General features: G+C 39.1%; 1 protein-coding gene across 2 annotated transcripts in view; it reads right to left on the reverse strand.

Moving 5' to 3' along the window:
* Positions 1–18,296, reverse strand: part of TRANK1 (tetratricopeptide repeat and ankyrin repeat containing 1) — a 52,803-nt gene that overhangs the window by 8,258 nt on the left and 26,249 nt on the right. For both annotated transcript variants that reach the window (XM_039715141.1, XM_039715142.1), the window contains exons 12-21: positions 17,589–17,765; positions 13,325–16,204; positions 12,526–12,725; positions 11,919–12,056; positions 9,012–9,152; positions 8,183–8,339; positions 7,245–7,333; positions 3,211–3,314; positions 1,451–1,583; positions 451–596 (exon numbers count right to left, since the gene is read on the reverse strand). In XM_039715141.1, coding sequence (XP_039571075.1) covers positions 451–596; positions 1,451–1,583; positions 3,211–3,314; positions 7,245–7,333; positions 8,183–8,339; positions 9,012–9,152; positions 11,919–12,056; positions 12,526–12,725; positions 13,325–16,204; positions 17,589–17,765 — 4,165 coding nt within the window. The remainder of the gene's footprint in view (positions 1–450; positions 597–1,450; positions 1,584–3,210; positions 3,315–7,244; positions 7,334–8,182; positions 8,340–9,011; positions 9,153–11,918; positions 12,057–12,525; positions 12,726–13,324; positions 16,205–17,588; positions 17,766–18,296) is intronic.

The raw sequence follows: 18,296 nt of genomic DNA on the forward strand, positions 1-18,296 counted from the left end.
TTATTAATGGCTGATGTAAAATTATTGATATATCCCCTAAGCCACTTCTGTGAAATATTCTCTCCTGCATGCTGAGAATGAGTAACTTTTTCCTGTTGGATGAGTAAATTATCATCAACTTTTTGTAATCATCTTTCTCATTATAAATGGGAGAAATAGTGCAGATTTTTTGTGTCTATGCTAATAAAATTCCATGAATGTTTTGGGAGAATGATTTAAAAACTTGTTTGTTGGTAAAGTGACTTTAATTCTTGCATGTTTGGATTGAACAATCTCTACATATTAAAGCAGCTTTAATCATTCAAAAAAGCAGTTACCATTACTAAAGGTAATGTAAACAAACTCAGTAGACAAAACCCTTCTGAAAATTTTTCAGTAAACCATCTGCATTATATGGAATTTGGAAATGCAAAAAAGAATTATATTCCAATACCATCTTGCAAGACATACCTTTCAACTGCCTTTGCTGCTTCTTCATAGAGTTCTTCCTGACAATACATTTTAATGGCCAGATCAAACTCCTCAATTAGTTCATAACATTCAGATGCTTCTCTGTAGCACTGGCTTTTCTGATAGTAAACTGCAGCATCTTTCATCTGCAACGCAGAAGTCAATAATGAAACTGAAGTAAACAGTCAAAACTACATGCATGGAATAAATCTTGTAATTTCATCATGTGTCTCATAAAGAAGTACACTTTAATAAAATTTAATTATAATATATGAATAAAATCAAATACATATTAAAGTAACCATCACTAAAACTGAAGAGATTGTTTAAAAAACTGTCAAAATATTTGTGTCTGAAAAACTAGAGTATAAAATGAAAGGTATTATATAAGGTTTTCAAAATAATTTTATCCACCCAGCTCTGCCTGCTGTTAGAAAACACTACATATGCTTCTGCTAATTTACAGATTTCTCAGAATGAATAGTATTAAATTAAAGCAGTTATGGATGCAGAAAGAGAACACTAGCGTTATATCTCATATTTCAAATATTTGGGAACAACCACTTTACATTCTTCTAGTGGAAACATACTGCAAATAAAAATATTACATATTGTTGGCACACTACTTTAACCCTTCCAAGTTTTAAGGTTCCATTTAAATGGCTGTTATCAATGAAGTTTCAGTATCATCAGAGTACCGAATGAAGCAACAGCTTAAGTTTCAATACATCAGTCATTCACTAATTTTTGACTGTAAATGACTGATAATGACATTTGAGGAAAGTCAAAGAAATAAAACCAGCCTGCATAATTGCATCATGCTTCACTTCATTTCTCTTCTGTCTGTTCTCTGACAAATTACTCCTTTTGAACAGCCCAGCTTAAAGAGCTTGTTTACTTTTGCTATTACCATGACAAAAAAAGATACTATTACTTTCTGAGTAATATGAGAGGAAAAAATCTGTAGGAAAAGGAAAGTGATATAGTGAGGATTTAATACCTTTCCTAATTTTTTACACAATTCTGCACAAAGACGGAACTCCTTTGATTGAATCAGACATTTTAGTGACAGCTTTGGTTCTCCACATTCCAAGTAAGTTTTAGCCAATGTCATATATTCCATCTGTTTCTCCCTGTAGAAAGTAAGAAGTAAGAGAAAATTACCACTAACATCCAAATTAAGTTCAGAATCATGTGAGCTGTCACTGAATCCAACCAACACTGACATGACACATTATTCTTAATACATTACCCGATGAATTATGATCTTACAATTAATTATATTTTGTATTGACACTGCTCTGTCCACAAGTCTGTTCCAAAATATGATAGCTCTGACAGTCAAAAGATTCTTTTTAGTTTTTTTTTAACTAATATATTACTCTACTGTAATATACTGTACTGTATTACTGTGATTCTGTACTGCTTCTCTTTCCTTAGCTTGTTCTCTCCTTTCTGCTCTTTAGCACCAATGTCATTAGAGACAAAAGCAAATGTGTTCTCAGCCTTTGTTTTGTCTGACCAAACAATCCCAACCTTACAGGTATCACTGCAGCATGATCTAGATTGAATTCATGATTCTCAACTCTGGAGAATCAGAACTGTACACAGCATTTCATATAGAACACATGAAAATCTTACTTAAGCTTTATATACCAGCATTAATACCGCTATTTAAAAAAAAAAAAACTTCAACTTTGGCAGTTTCATTGTTACATATGTTCTGTCAAGACATCCTAATACACCAAATTCCTTCTCCTCAAATTTTATGCAAGCTTTTGATAAGCACAGTGAACTGAGAAAAAGTTTTATCAGTCCCATCAACAGTTTCTCTATAATCATGAAATTTTGTGAGCATCCTTATACTTCTAACCAAGGCCACTAATATCAAGGAGGTAATTAAAAAGGATAAGATCTCAACTAACTCCAGTAATAGCATTTCTTCAGATCTTCCCTCTTCTCCCTTGTGTGCCAGCTTCCTCTCATCTAGTCATTCCCTTCCCATTCTGCTATCATTGCTAGTTTCTGGTCTCCCCAGCATGAACAGGAACTGATTCACTGAGGTTTAGATCTTTCTCCATTAAGTTTTTTCCTGTCTTATTTGAGATGAGTCCCAAAGAGTTTCCAAGCCTCTTCAGGAAACTGCAAACTCTCTCCCCTGTCAAACTCTTGAGCTATTTTACTCAGCCGAAATCATGAACTATATGATTCATCTCAAAATCTGTTCCTTTAAAACTGTCTTTTGGTTCAGATCTGGTCCTGCTTGTTTAGTTTAAAATGACTGTAACATTAATTTTACTCCAAAACTCACTTTTTCCTAGCAGCTTTTCTTCCCCAATGCACACCACCATTCCCTCTCCTTTGCTGAGTGAATATGCAGTGGGGATTAGCATATTCACTCAACAAATTGAGTTCCCATCAGCACTGCTGATGGCATATGTTCTCCTATCTATATCTATGGCTGTAAAGCCTCTTGATGTAATGAAAATCCTGTTGCTTTTCTCTCACAGAGCCAGTAAGTCCTTGCAAGGGCCAATTTCATTTGGACAGCCCTTCCACTACTCCCTAGAGGGAGCAGTGCCCCTGATCCTATAGTGCTAAACCTTCCAATTTCTTAAATCTCTTTTGCTAACCACAAACACATAAAGACACCCCTCCTGCACTGTTCTCCAGCATCTCCGGTCCGGTCCCACAGCTGTGGTGTGAATCTCACCCTCTGCACCACAAAGTGACACTCAATCTGCTGCACTGACACCTTACCTTGGGCTGCTTTTCTTTGCATGCACTTTAAGAACAGCATCGTGTGTCAAGGCCAGTTTTGACTTCTCAGCTGCTCCTCCCTTTTGGTAACATTTGGCAGCCACCTGGGGTGAAATCACACACAGCATTCACAGATGTGCATCCAGCCCATGGCTTATCACATAAAAGCAATACTTAATTTTACAGTCACTGGAATGGAAAGCAGAAAGATTGGCAGGGTGCCTGGAAAAAGGAAAAGGTAAAACATTGTGATGTATTTTGAGGACAAAAAGAAAAGCTTTAAAATCAGTCCACATGCAACTATCAAAATTAGAATATTAATTACAATATTACATGGAAGTAGTAAAAGCAGAATTCCTGGTAAGCTGATAGAACAAATAGTATACACAATCTGAATGACAGCCTAAACCATTAACTGGTAAATCACCAGGCATCTACAACATATTACTAAAAGTGAGGAAGACCAATGTGTGAAAGTGAAATCGAAAAGCAAGGAACATTTACTCAATGCCTTTATCATACCAGGCTCTTTCTGTGAAAACTAAACAGAAACACTGGGAGTTACCATGCTCCTAGCAAGGCTTTCTTCATTATCACCCTGCTTATTCTGTAACACCATGATTTCTTTATTCTAGCCATTAACTTAGTGTTGCTTCTATTTGGGCAATCCACTCTTGGAACTGCCAAAGTCACCAGATAATGTCATCTTAAGGTAGCATTGATTAGCAAAGATCAGCGTTATAAAGAAAACAGGTTTGCAGATAATATAGCTAACACATTTCAGATTTCAAGATGATTTTTTTTTTTAGCTGTGTGGGTTTGTTATCTCAACTCTTTTCTGTCCATTTAGAAAACTGCCTTTTATTTTCAAGGGGAGATAAAGACTATCTATATAGTGGCAACTGATTACTTTGGTTTTTTGCTTTGTTATAAATATTAACCTTCCCTTCAAATAATTTTATGCTGTTACCTGCAACACACAGAAGCTTCCCCTCTGCCATGATCAAAAAGGTATCTAAAATTTTATTTCATAGAATCACAGAACATCTCAAATTTAAAGAAACTTATAAGGATAATAGAGGCAAACTTACTGCTCCCTGCAGGACTACCTAAAACAAACCCACATCCAGATGCTTCTTGAACTCTGAATTCATGGCTTAATGCCATGACTGCTTACAGTGCTTGCCTGTGGCAGACCACTTTCTCAGTGAAGAGCCCTTTTCTATGTCCAGTCTGATCTTCTTTAGATCCATCTTCATTCCATTTCCCCATGGCCTATCACTGGTAACCAGAGAGAGGACCTCCTTTGAGGAATTTGTAGACTGTGATGACGTCACCCCTCAGCCATCTCTTCTCCAAGCTGAACAAGACAAGTGGCTTGCTCTTCTTAAGACGTGTCCTCTAGAGCTGCCCGTGGCAATGGCAGGTGGGTTAGGACTGAATGAGCCTGGAGGTCTCCTCAAAACCAGATCATTCTATGGTTCCATGACTTTTCATTGTCTTGGTCACCTTCTTCTGGACACACTCTAATAGTCTGTTGCCATTCTTATATTGTGGTGCCCAAAACTGCACAGAGGTGAGTAGTCCAGAACTACTCCAGGTGAGTCTGCACCAGCACAGAGCAAAGCAGGACAATCACCTCCTTTGACTGGCTCACAATGCTGTATTTGATGCACCCAGGACACCATCTGCATTTTTGGTCATTGAGGCACAATTAGTGGCTCATCTTCAACTTGCCACCAACCTGAACTCCCACATCCCTTTTCAGGGGGCTGCTCTCCAGTCTCTCATTCCCTATTTTGCATGTATAACCAGGAGTACTCCATCCTTGGTGCTGAATCTGGCACTTGTCCTTGTAAAATCTCATAAGCTTGGTGACAGCCCACTGGGATATCAAGGTCTCTCTACAGGACCTCGAGGGAATCAACAGCTCCTCCCAATTTAGTGTCCTCCTAGTTTAGTATTATTGCACATATTGAGGGTACATCTTGAATGTACCCTCCTTTCCAATGTCCAAATTATTTATAAAAGCATTAAAGAGCACTTGCCTGTAAATTGAGCACTGGGGAATCCAACCAGTGGCGGGCCACCAGCCCGATATAACCCCGTTTACTCCTTGAAGCCTGACTTGACAACCAGTTTCTCACCTAATGTATTATGGACTTGTCTAGCTGTATGCTGAAATTCCATCCAGAATAAAGAGACTGTGAGAGAAACTATTAAAATCTTCACAAATACCAAAATACACCACGTCTACTGACTTCTCCTGGTCAACTAGATGAGTATCCTTGTCATAAAAGGAAATTAAGTTGGTTAAATAGGATTTTCCCATAGTGAACCCATGCTGCCTATGACTAATGACTGCATTGTCACTCAAATGTTATTTTCAGTAACTCCCAGAATAATCTTCTCCATTATTATACCAGGCACCAAAGAGAGACCGAAAGGCCTGTAATTACCAGGGTCTTCCTTTTTACCCTTCTTGAAAACTGGTACGTTTGCCAGCTTCCAATTGATTGGGACCTCTCCAGACTCCCAAGACCTTCGACAAATAATGGAAAGAGACCCCACAATAAAATGGGCCAACTCATTCAGTACTGGAATTAATCCCATCAAGCCAAATAGATTTATGTGCATCCAGTTGCAGAAGCAAGTCTCAAAGTAGTGCAGAGTCAGCTGCAAGTCTATCATCCCCCAAGTCACAGTCTTGCAGCACATCATCAGTGTTAAAGACAGAGGTGAAGAAGGCATTAAATGTCTCTGCCTTGCCTATGTCCTTATTTGTAAGGTAAATGACCCTATCAAGTAATGGACCGATGTTATGTCCAATCCTTCTTTTGCTATTAATATGTTTTAAAATGACTTTTTGTTGTCCTTCACAGTGCTGGATAGCTTGAACTCTACTTGAGCTTTGGCCACATAAATTTTCTCCTTACAGTGACAAACAGCATCTCTGCTGTCCTCCTCTGTCACCTCCACTTGGAAAGTGTTCCAATGTCCACACACTTTCCCTTTTCCCCTAAGTTCAATAAGAAGATGCCTGTTCAGCCAAGCCAGACTCTGCCCCACTTGCTTGACTTGCTGACCCTTTGGAATTTCCTGCTTCTGCATGCTTCAGAGATAGCCCTTAAAAAGTGCCTGTCATTAATGAATTCCCAAGGAACCTTACTAATTAGCTCCTTCTGCAGCCCTAGTCTGGTCTCTCCATATCCAGGGTCAAAGGTTTGCAGGACTTCTACAGTCAACAACTTGAAACTCAGTTACTTTGTGGTCACTGTGACCAAGACACGAATCCCCCACTTTACTCACAAATGCCTCCCTGTTTACTAGGAGGTCAGCTCCCCTAGTACCTGCACCCAGAAGTTAGCTTCAACATGCTCGAGAAATTTCCTGGACCTGTTTGTGTCCACTGTATGATTTTCTGTTAATGTGTGGGAAGTTAAAATCACCCATAAGGACAAAAGCATTTGATCTAGATACATCCCTTATCTCCCTGTAGAATATTTCATTGATGTTGTCATCCTGGCTGAGTTTTGCTTCAATGCCATTAACTGTATTAACTAGGAAGCTAGGAAACAAAAGACTGTAAAATCTCTATGTTCTTTAAACACCAAGGGAATGAAATCATCATTTTCCTACCCAAATTAATACACTTCCATGAAAATGTTTTCATTTTTCTACAGTACATGCAAGGATACTGTCAAGAACATGGTTTAGATTCACGCATATCAGTCAATTCTGATGGATGCTAATAATTGTTTTTCCAACTGTCTTTCATTTGTGTGCATTAAAATGTATTTCCCTCATGAGACTGCAAATTTCTGGGCAGTGAATTTAAGATTACAAAAAAAGACTTGCTCTCCCTGCTCACTTCTTGTAAGTCATTTACAAGTAGACACACAGCTAAAAACCACAAACTAAGGCAGACTGCTTCAGAGCAACTGAAGGTTTACAGATGGTTTTATAGATACAGAGAAAAGAAAAGGTTTCAGAACAAGCAAGAATCCTTATTTCAGATAAACATATGTTCCTACCTCCCAGAACTGGTGTTTGGCATAGTAGTCTCCCTGTGCAATCCATTCTTCTGGAGTTGAAGTTTTAGCAAACATGCTGTCATCTAAGTCTACAAGGGCAGGGGTGACCATTTTATGTTAGAACGAATAAACCACAGAAACCACTTATCATGTACCAAAACTAAGCATTATCTCACAATATTCCAAGCTCTATGTTAGTGCTCACACCAGTAATGCTAACTAGGAGTCAAGTGTGGCAATACCGTTGTGTGAAGCTACCAGTGAGAATACAAAAAGCCCCAGAGCCTGGCTGGAGACTGTGCTGGTAAGTGGCTGAAACTGCACTAACACAGCAGAAAATCTGACTACAAATTGACCACTTAAAGCTATAAAAATCTGCAGCCATCAGGGTCCATTGAGCTCTCTCCATAGTAACTGGCTGAGCGGCAATGACCTGATCTGTCTTTATGCAGGAACACCTCTTAAGGTCACCCCTCGTGGCTGAGGGATCCCTTACTCAACACCAGACATCAATGGGCTGGTAAATGACATTTCTGCATGTGTGTAATATTTAAGATAAGTACAGAAAGCTTATGTAAAAAGTAGAGTATTGACCACCAATACATCCATACTTACTGAATATTTTACATATCTGAATTTACTGGTTGGAACTCAATAAACTAATTACAAGATCAAATCTGTCTGAGGGATCACTGACTCCACCTGTGACAGCAAGAAAACTTAAAACTAGTGAATTAGCAATAAAGTTATACTTTAGCATATTCAACTCATCTTTAGACACAAAATAACTAAGACCCACTGAAATAAGTGGAAATTTGCAAGGGCAGTTATCAATGCATACTATTAGAAGGACCAAGGCATTTAACCTCCATTATTACACAGCCTAAATGCAAAAAAACATGAGTTTTGACTGTTTGACAGTTTTAGGACAACTTTACCTTTCTTTTCATCTGTTTTGACAACCTTAACAAATTTTCTTTTGATGAAATACTTAAAAGCTGGAGCCCGTTTATCACGGTCTTCATCAAAGATCCAAAGATTCACTCTGGCTCTTGTAATTGCAGTATACAACTGCTTGAGTTCTCCATTCAGCATCTGAAGCAAAACAAAAAAAAATTGAATTAAATAAATGAAATGCTAGATGAGCTAAATTGTTAGAAAGAAACATACTTTGCAGTTATAAAAAAACCAGAGAATTTATACAGAATAAATAACAAGTAAGAAAGTGCTTTTAAGTGAGCAAGTCTAAATATTAAACATGGGACATCAATTACATAAGCCATTATCCATCTAACTTACAAGCATCTAGTACTACAAATCAGCTGCAGGTATGACAGGCTATTTTCCTTCTAATCACTGGCACCTAACTATTAATTTACCATACAATCCTGAAACTATCTGACTCACCAGATTCTAAGCAACTTCCTTAATTTCAAGGTAGTGACACCAATTAGAAACCAGAGTATAAGAATGATGAATATTGACAAGTTGAATTGCTATTTGCTTTAACCACAGTTGTTCTGTAAAGTCTATGACACACAGGTTTTGTTCTCTAATCAAATTACATTTGCAAACAATCTCTTACATTTTAAAATCAGTATTATATTACATTTCTATGATAGTATACAAATGTGAACAACTACAGAAGGTAAAGCAACCTTGATAAACATGGAACTAACAGGATGAAAGGCTTTAAGAAATTTCCCTACTTTAAAGATTTAAGAATTTAATTTGTCCTTCCTACTCCTGATGTTACAAAAAACTCACCTTGTACATTTCTACATTAAATGGAGTCCTTTCCTGCATACCAGTGGCATCCTCTAATGGCACTTCAATTAGCAAGTTGCTTCCCACTTGCACATCCGGATCAGGACTATAAGAAGAAATTATCTTCCATTCTTTGCTAGCCTGAAATATCAAGAGAATAAGGTTTACTTGTATGTACTAACTTCTACTGCCTACATATGCACAAGATAAGGTTGTATGGTGTGACCTATTCATCCCTACAAGGAAAGAAGGCTCAGAGGAGAAGACCGGGGGAGAAAATAATCTCAGGGAAGAATGTAAAGAATAATCAGCAATTTTCAATGAGAAAGCTGAACTTCATCTCAACACAACCTTTGCTTGAGACACTTGTCTGTACCAGATGGTCATAAAGGCATATAAACAACCTTCCCTAAAACAGCTAGTACAGCACAACAGACTGTGGAAAATCTGAGGAGCAAAGAAAACAAACCTTTCAGAGTGCAACTGGCTTGAGCTGGCTACAAGCTGCATTTTACTTTTCAGGGACTGGGGATGGCCAGCATCATGATGGAGAAGCCAATGGGAATACATACATACATATGTGTATGTATACACAGGGAGGAGCACTAATGGGAGACACATCTATATTGTGATTCCAGTGTATATTGCCATTGTTATATTATGCTTGCCTTGGGATTTCAGGATACTGCTGTATCACTCTTCTAGATCCAAATCATATGCAATGATCAATATATAAAGTAAGTAATTTGATATTAAACATGAAAACCTCCTTGGGTGGACTATACATTTTCAGCTAAACACCCTTACAATGTGTAAGGATGTTCCTCCTCTGTGGAGGAAGTCAGGTTACTTTCACCATGGAGGAGGGTCAGGTTTTAGTCCTAGGGATGAGGATTCTCCTACAAACCCCCAATACCACAACAGGCAAACTCACTAAGTGGGGTGTGCTGATTGCCGGGGCAAGCAGCTCCCTGCAAGCTTGGGGCAGAATGAAAGGTAAATGGTGGTGGGATAACACTCACAAGCTGCAATTTGTCATACTAAAATCTACTATTTAAAACATGTTGGAGAGATCTAGACCTGCAGGTTAGGAAAGGCAGCCACTTCTACAAGACTGACAAGCTCAGTGAGCTGGACCCACCCATGCTGGCATATATTCTTATCCTCAGGGTTCCCAGAAAAGATCTGGCTGGTCATTCATGTGATGAATGTATTAAGCTTCATGTTGAACACCAGTAACTGCTAGTGCTGGTCTCAGCCAGGGGGTGGAATGGCACCTGCCAACACCTCCTCTTGTAAGAACACTCAGAGGTGAGCAAAAAAAACCCACTCATGGGGAAAAGTCTAAAAAAGCGTGGTCAGAAAATATTGGATTCCAACACAGAGACATGTGAAAGATGTCTATAAATATGCACAGGCACTCCTAACTGTAAGTTAAGTATGGCAGCAGATCAGTGCTGTGCACTCTCATGCCATGTAGGAAATGCCAGCCCCTGATCACACTGCTCTGCAGGCTCCTGAGCCCCTGCAAAACTAATAACCTTAAAATCGTGACTATATTCCAAGTGATGTTCTTTTTTTCCTTTTGGTACTGAAAATTCCATTTAATTGAAATGTGATTAAATACTGACAAGTTTCTGGCACGAAATGAAAAATACTCATAATAAGGCTGAAATAACATTTTTACAATCTATATATTTCTCAGCTTTCAGCAACACAAAACATGTTAACTGTCTTCCCATGGGCAGAAAAAACAGGAAACCTTTCCTGCAAAATGTATTTTGAAGTAAAGATTTAAAAAAATCATCAATGAAGATATTCCTAAGCCTGTCATAGATTGTAACACGATAACCAGATAAAGGTATCAGTTTGGTCAAGAGCTTGCTGTTTTTTGGGGGCTTGGCTTTTTTGCCTTCTAGATTTTTTTCATTCACATCTGCTTCCTGAAACAAGACTCTTCTTAAAACTCATTTTCAAGACAAATATAAAGAAAACCCATCACTTTACAAAGTGCACATGGCCACACTGCTGTGTTTACAACAGTTCAGAGATTCAGCTTTTCTAAATTGGAAAACCTCAGGGTGAGCTGCTTCCTTGCCTGCTTGTTTAGCTGCTCAAATCAACTCAATTACTCATGACTCACAGAAACATGGAAGACTTGTATAAAAATGATTCTCCAGGCCTGACTTACATTAGTCTAAGCTAAAATGCTCTAAACAACTCAACTCTGCTAAACTGATTCTTCTAAATCCTGACAAATGACTTGTTGTTTTCGTGATCACAACTTGCATCACCAGAAACAAATCAACTTTGAGAAATCTACCATGACAGCCAGTATTTACCTCAAGCTCCTTCCTTCTGCCCTCATCACATAACATTCACTAACCTCTGTGAAGAGCCACCAGTAAGCTGTCCTCAGTTTTCTTGTGGTTTTCATCTGCTGAAAACCACATGAGACACTGTTTTGAGGGGTAGAGGCAGAGGACATCTGCAACAAGGCTGTTCATACACTGAATGTTTAATCACAGAGTAACTCAGTCATGAGTACATGGAGTGTCTGCAGGCATATTCAGGAAGGAATATTTGGAATGCTTGCCTGGCTGGGGTCAGAAGAGCAGTCTTGATGTGCAGCAAGACTGTGCTTGTGTGTGTGGTTGTGTGTGTGGTTGTGCGCAATGTGGTGTGTACCCCAAGGCTTGCCCTTAAATTTTAACAGTAAACCTGAAGGAAAATGCAGCACTTAAGGAAACACGTTCTCAATTAATAAATCTATGACCTCTCTGTTTTCTACTGTTTTCTGCTTATCTTCAGAGAAAAGAGGGAATCCTTTCCCAGCTGAACCACCAATTAGACCACAAGAAAGACAGACTTCAGAAAAAATGAAGAAAAAGGATAAGAATTAAATACCTCTGAATCTGTGAAAAAGTTGTAAAGGAGGACATCATCAAATTCCAAGCCCTTTGCTTCATAAATTGTCAGTACAAGTGCCAAACTAAGTTCCTCAGGTATCTTCTCCTTTGCAGTTTCATTTGCCACTAATATCACCTGCCATAAAATACATTAAAAAATTAGAAAGCAAAAAAGGAAAAAAAAAGGCAACAGTTACATAGAGAAAGACAAACATGATGATAATACAAGAGCCTTCTAAAAACTAGGCAACATTTCACAAAGACATTTCAGCACACTCCACAAAAAGGGTCACAAAGCTGCCACTAGAAGACTGACAAATGCGTGGTATGTGCAGACAGTTTTAGATCTGGTGTAAGAAAATTTGGAATTAGAAAGGAACAGGTCAGACAATACCTCACACAATACCTCACACCAAAAAAAGAACAGAAAGAACCAGACGTATTAAGAAGAAACAGAAACCAACACAACAAAGGTTTCTAAGCTTGAAATGCCTAATTTATCAGTGAGACAAGGGCTTAAAAAAGAAAGTTGTGGGCAGTTCATACAAGACTATTATTTAGCAACAGAGCTGGCAGAATCTGCAAAAAGCCTAAGAAAAGCAAACCTGATGTGCTCCAAATTCTATGGGTTGTGTTTTCCTTTTGTTGCCCCTCAGCAGAATTGCTAGGTCACTAACACTGCAGGACTCCAAGACCATAGGTTTTGGCCCATCAAAGAGACCACGGTCCTGAGGAAGGCGATCAAAAGATTCTGGAAAATAATGCTGGAGCAAATCAACCACTCCAGATGCTAAACGGAGAATACCTGCAAAAAGCAGAATACAGGTTTTAAACTTCAGCCTGAAGTCCTTGCAAACACACTTTCAAAAGGTTCTGCTAGAAATTTGGATCCAAGAAATATAATAACAAAAACACTAATCAGGGAAGGCTGAAGCTGTAAGCTTCAATTTATGTTTCTGCCAATTTGAGTGGATGTCATTCTTGGGACTCTAAAGATCAGAAAACATGCTACAGTGGCGTGGCAGCATTCTCACAAAATAAAGATCACAAATGGGAAACAAGTAAGAAAAGCAGAAGCAGCACACCAATGCTGCAAAATTTAGTGCTTTGGGGGATAGGACAACAGAAACGGGAATGATAATTTCTTAAACTTCCCCTCAAACACAGCCAAAGCATCCAGTAAACATGAGAGTTCAAAAAATTACAACTTTAAAAACATTCATTTTTGGTTTTCCAGCTGCGCTGTCAAAAAACAGAATTGACATATCAGAAAAAGCTGTTCATCTGATCTTTTTGAAAAACAGGTCACACAGAGACTGGCTTTCAACTGCCCAGCAGAAAACTTCAATTATAAGTGACATCTGAAGAGACAGGCTCTGATCATAAATAAATTTGTTACTCTACCTGAATGGGACCTGTAGTTCTGGTACAACTGATAAATCCTTTTTGGTTTCCTAACACGCTGCTTCTTGTTCACAGAGCTCTTGCTTGCGTAATGAAACAGCGACCTCAGGTCACTGAAACGAAATGCAACTCCTTTCATTATGCTTTGGGCAGTGTCACCGGTTAGAAACATGGCATTAGGGTCATTGATGCATTTCATTAACAGGGCCAGCTCAGCTTGTGTGAAATCCTGTATCTCATCGCCATAAAACTCATGGATGGACCATGGCAGCTCCCTGAGCTTCGAAAGTCTTTGAGATAAATTATACAGCAAATCTTCTTCATCAAAGTAACCTTTCTGTGATCGTATCTGCTGATAAAGACAGAAGAGGCAATAGATCTCACTCCTGTCTTCCGTGAAGTTTGGCGATCTCTTTCGGCCTAGCTTTTTGTACTGCTCCTCAGTAAGCTTGCCCCCAGTGCAACTCAGTGCCTCAAAAGAGCCTTTCAGAAATGATTTGATTTCTTTCCAAACCAGTGCTGGATTGTACAAGCTTTTACCTTTTATCATTTTTGGCCATATTTCATTTGCAAATACATTGTAAGTCACAAAAGTCCAAGGATCACTTTCCTTAGAGCACCCATCTGCAGCTCCTCCATCATCACCATGTTCTGCTTCAAGATTACCTTCTTCATCCTCATCCTGCCAATTTGGTACAACCAAGTCTTCCTGAGGACTCCAACCAACAATTACTCTTTTAAGACTTCCATCTTCATTTCTTGGAAAAAATGGGTCAGGCATGGATGCATCTAGTAACAGCAACAACTGCTTGGAGGTGACAAACAGTGGAAAATTTTCATCTTTAATGTCTTGTAGCCTGTGAATACTTGGGTCCAGAGGTTTGAAGTGACTGGTCACCTTGGAAGACTTGCTAAGTTCAATGAAATTCTTCTGAACTTCTCGGCACAAGACAGGATTTTTTGTCACAAAGATCTGGTGCAGGTGCTCCAACCCATTTGATGTTTCTGCACTGCATGTTTGGTCTTCTTCATGGTCACCACATGAACTCATTTCTGCACCAGCTGTGCCCACGAGAACATTTTCACCCTCGCTGTCCTGGTTTTGCTCATCACTCACCTGCTCCTCACTTGAATTATCACTCTCATATTTTAGTTCACTCTCTTCCTTCCCTGAACTTGCTTTTTCAACCTCACTGCACTGTCTCTGCTGCCATGTCTGCCTCTCCAACAGAGGTCCACCTGCCAAGGTGGATTTTTCCCAGTATGAATAGAATTTCCTCCAGAGTCTATACAAGCAGCAAGTTGTCTTCCCTGTCCCACTTCGCCCAATTAAAATGATTGGTTCCATAGGCCTTGGATTGAGATCAATCACTGCGTACTCCAACTCCCCAACACGGAAAGGGTAATCAACAGAAGACTGCACATCATTTATAATGTTAAGTGCCATGTTAGTACTGAAGCTGTGAAATTTCATGATATTGTATTCCAGCTCTGCTGCACTAGCTGGAGGGAAATACTCAGGCATGGTACGTTCTTTTGATTTTTCTGCCTCCATGTCTTCAACATAACAACGTGGAACACGCTTCTGTGTTGTCACACTGTGGTTCTGATGTCCTTTGTTTATACCCTTAAGCTTTTTCCTCAAAATGCAGGATAATCCACGGTTGTAGGAAATGCATATATTTTCTAAGGCACGGTTCAGCTTGCAGTGGTCAAGAACAATGGCCCAAATTCTAATTATTTCTGTGTAAACTCTGCCTGATTTTTCTAGACGACTTTTTGTCTGTTCTGTCTCCATGATCTTTTCTGGACTCTCACTGCAACGAGGAGAAAAGTCAATGGCAAGTTCCCATAGCATTCTTGCACCTTTGCCCAGTTTGGCTTCATACAGCTGGATATCAGCTTTCAAGTGCTTCAGTGGCTTCTGGAGGCCCCTAGACCATTCCCCATCACCAAGGCGCTTAATTGTCATTATGGTTTTAGCTTTCAGATAATGAGGCACAGCTTTACTGCTCAAAGTCTTTAGCATTTCAGGAGTGCACTCTATTTCCCAAGTCATGTTATCAAACTCCTGAACATACGCCTCAATATCCAGACTCTTCCCCTCTTCTTCCTCTAGAAGTTCTTCCTTCTCTCCATTAGGCAGGGCCATACTAAATTCCCCTGCTCCCTTCTTTTTCTCCCAGTCATCTCCTTTTCTTTCACGAGGAGCTATGCTTCCACCATGTTGCAAGGAACTCCCTCCCTCTTCTGAATTAGTCTGGGCTGAAGATGGCTTTTGCATCAGAGGATGATCCTTTTTCAGGGTGTCGCTCACTTTCAATTGCTGAATTAAAGCTGTGATTGCTTGCACTAGACTTTCCTGCAGTGTTAAGGGGCTGTTTATTCCTTCTGTTTCCTGCTTTGCCAACTGACCCTTTTTTGTTTTCATGGAACATGGGGTTTTTAAATCATTATGCACTGCGTTGCCAGATGGTGCCTTTAATGAGAACCCAGATGAAGAACTCCCCGTGCTCTTTGACTGTGAAATCTCAGAGGCTGGAATGGGTTTAGATGTTTTAACCAACTGCCCTGCTCTGTCTTGGCGGTGCCTCTTCTTCTCCTGTGTGGCATTATTCCAGGCTTCTAGCAGTGGATCTCTCTTCTTAATTCTATGCATCACATCTTTTCCTGATTTGTTTTTTATGTTGAAGTTAATGTCAAATTTTGCCAATAACTCCACTATTCTCTTAGTCTGCTTTGAAAATCCTCTCTGGAAAACAATATGCATCACTGTATTTCCATTGTCATCTTGTATGTTTGGATTAAGATACGGAAAGTCAGATGGTCTTGAAGCAAAGAGGTCAAGTAGATAATTTAGAATGTTTAAACCAGTGCCATCTGAAAGCAGGAAAACAAAGAGAAAATAAACTAACTTGCTTTACAAGTCTGCATTATATGTCAAGAATTTCAATACTTTTTTTTCTGCTGCTAGTAAATGAAAATCAGTTGCTTTTAAAAAGAAAAACAAAATCTACATTTCATGTTTATAAAACATGTTCACCTGAAACAGCTCAAAACGGAGCTTTCCCAAGTTTCAGGAAAAACAATACAAAGGCAGTAAAGCTTTAGAAATTCCTAGTGCTGCAATTATTCCCATAGCATCAGTCAAATTCATTCCTTTTTTAACCTCTGGGTACAGACAGATTTCTTCATTTTCCAACATCAGCCATGACTGCTTCCCAAGGGACACTGGTGCCCTGTCATCCAGACAAGCAGCAGCTCGAGATAGTGCTCTCGGGTCATTTGGTTCACTTTAATAAGGCACCCAGAAGTAAACTGCTGCAGATAACTTTGCTTTACTAAAATAACCTGCAGGAAATCCCAATTATTTCCTCATATTTGAGGTCCCTGGAGCAACTTCCTACAAAATAAGATTAGTTACCTCCCTGGGGGGAAAAAAAACCCCATATATATTCTACAGCGTTCTAGATTTCATCCAGATAATAGATGTGATTTAAATGAGACAATATATGTGAAACATTTATATTCTAGCTGTAAAATAGTGACATGCAAAAATCACTGTAAAGAAATCACACATCAAAAACTCTGCACAGTGAAAAATACTTCAGAGAACATACTGTCAAGGGACTTCTTAAGCTTTTGATTTTAAAATGACAACTGGCATTATTGATGCTTTTAATCTCTCTAAAGCCATTCAATGAAATGTTTGTGCTTTAAAAATTAATAAATTCAATATTTTAAATAATTTTAATCCTTCAACTCAAAACCGCACTTTTTTCTTAACTTTAAATCAAACCTGATTTAGGGGATCAATTTCACAGTTTAGCCTAGCTTTTAATGTTTTTACATAAGTCCTACAGTTCTTTCACTCACTTCTCCCCTGAACAAAACTCTACTTGATTTACGACTGAACAAAAACTGATAAACAGATGCTACTGCAGGATTTCCTTCAAAGTCTGCTGCCATTGCACTAACTTTACCTTTCTTTCTTCCAACCCACCTAGCACTCATTTTACAGGGTTTCAGAGAGGAGGAGCTTTCCTTGATTCCCTCATGTCACCTGAGCTGCCTTTACCTTTCCTCACAGTCTCAGCCAGCACAGCCACAAAGCAGAACACATCAGCTTAACAGCTGTGTATCCTTTGGCCTGCAGACTTTGGGGGCTGAGTGAGACACAGTCAGACATCCTGATCCACTGTCCCTGCAACAGCAGAACGGGCAGGTAAGGAATGGGGAATGTTTTCAACAGCAAAAGCCTTACCTTTTTTATTTAAACAGATGAAAACTGCAGCATGCAAAGGAGTATCTCCTTGTGAAACAGAGAGGTTTTGAGGGTCTGCACCTTTGGTAAGCAGCAAATATGCCAGCTCAAAGTAATTCTTTCTGAGGCATATTTTCAGTGGGATTTCAGAGTTGGTTCCAAAACCATCAGGCAGAGCTGGTGTGAAGGACAGGAAAATATGAGGGTTTAAAACTAATACACCAATCTGCTAAATGCAGAAAGCTCTGAACAGATGCAGTCAGATGCTGATTGCCAGGCAGGTGATGGGGGTATTTTTTTTTTGCCAGCTTTTTACATGTATCTGTTAAAACACTTTTTAACTAAGTAAATCTTCATTTCCCCTTGTCTCTCATTAAACTGAACAACCAGTCCTTCTGTTGTGATAGGACGACATAAAGGCCAGAATTTATCATCTCCAAGTCAGTCAGTCAGTCATTGACTGAAACAAGAGGCCTCCTTGCTCCTCTGGCTTTCAAAAGGCTTCAACAGGACCATGTGTCCATAACTTATAGCTAAGATCAATCTATAAGATTAAATGAAATATGCCAGAGGGATCCTAGGAATAAGCTCATGCAAAACACAAAGTACGATGATGTCTACTCTAGTTAAAAAAAGAAAGACATCTGGTCATGCCTTTGAAATCAATGAAGTAGTCCTTACTTGTAGCATAACAGCACACTGAACTCA

The sequence above is a fragment of the Passer montanus genome, unplaced genomic scaffold (assembly GCF_014805655.1).
Source record: "Passer montanus isolate IOZ18808 unplaced genomic scaffold, ASM1480565v1 scaffold32, whole genome shotgun sequence".
Taxonomy (NCBI): Eukaryota; Metazoa; Chordata; class Aves; order Passeriformes; family Passeridae; genus Passer; species Passer montanus.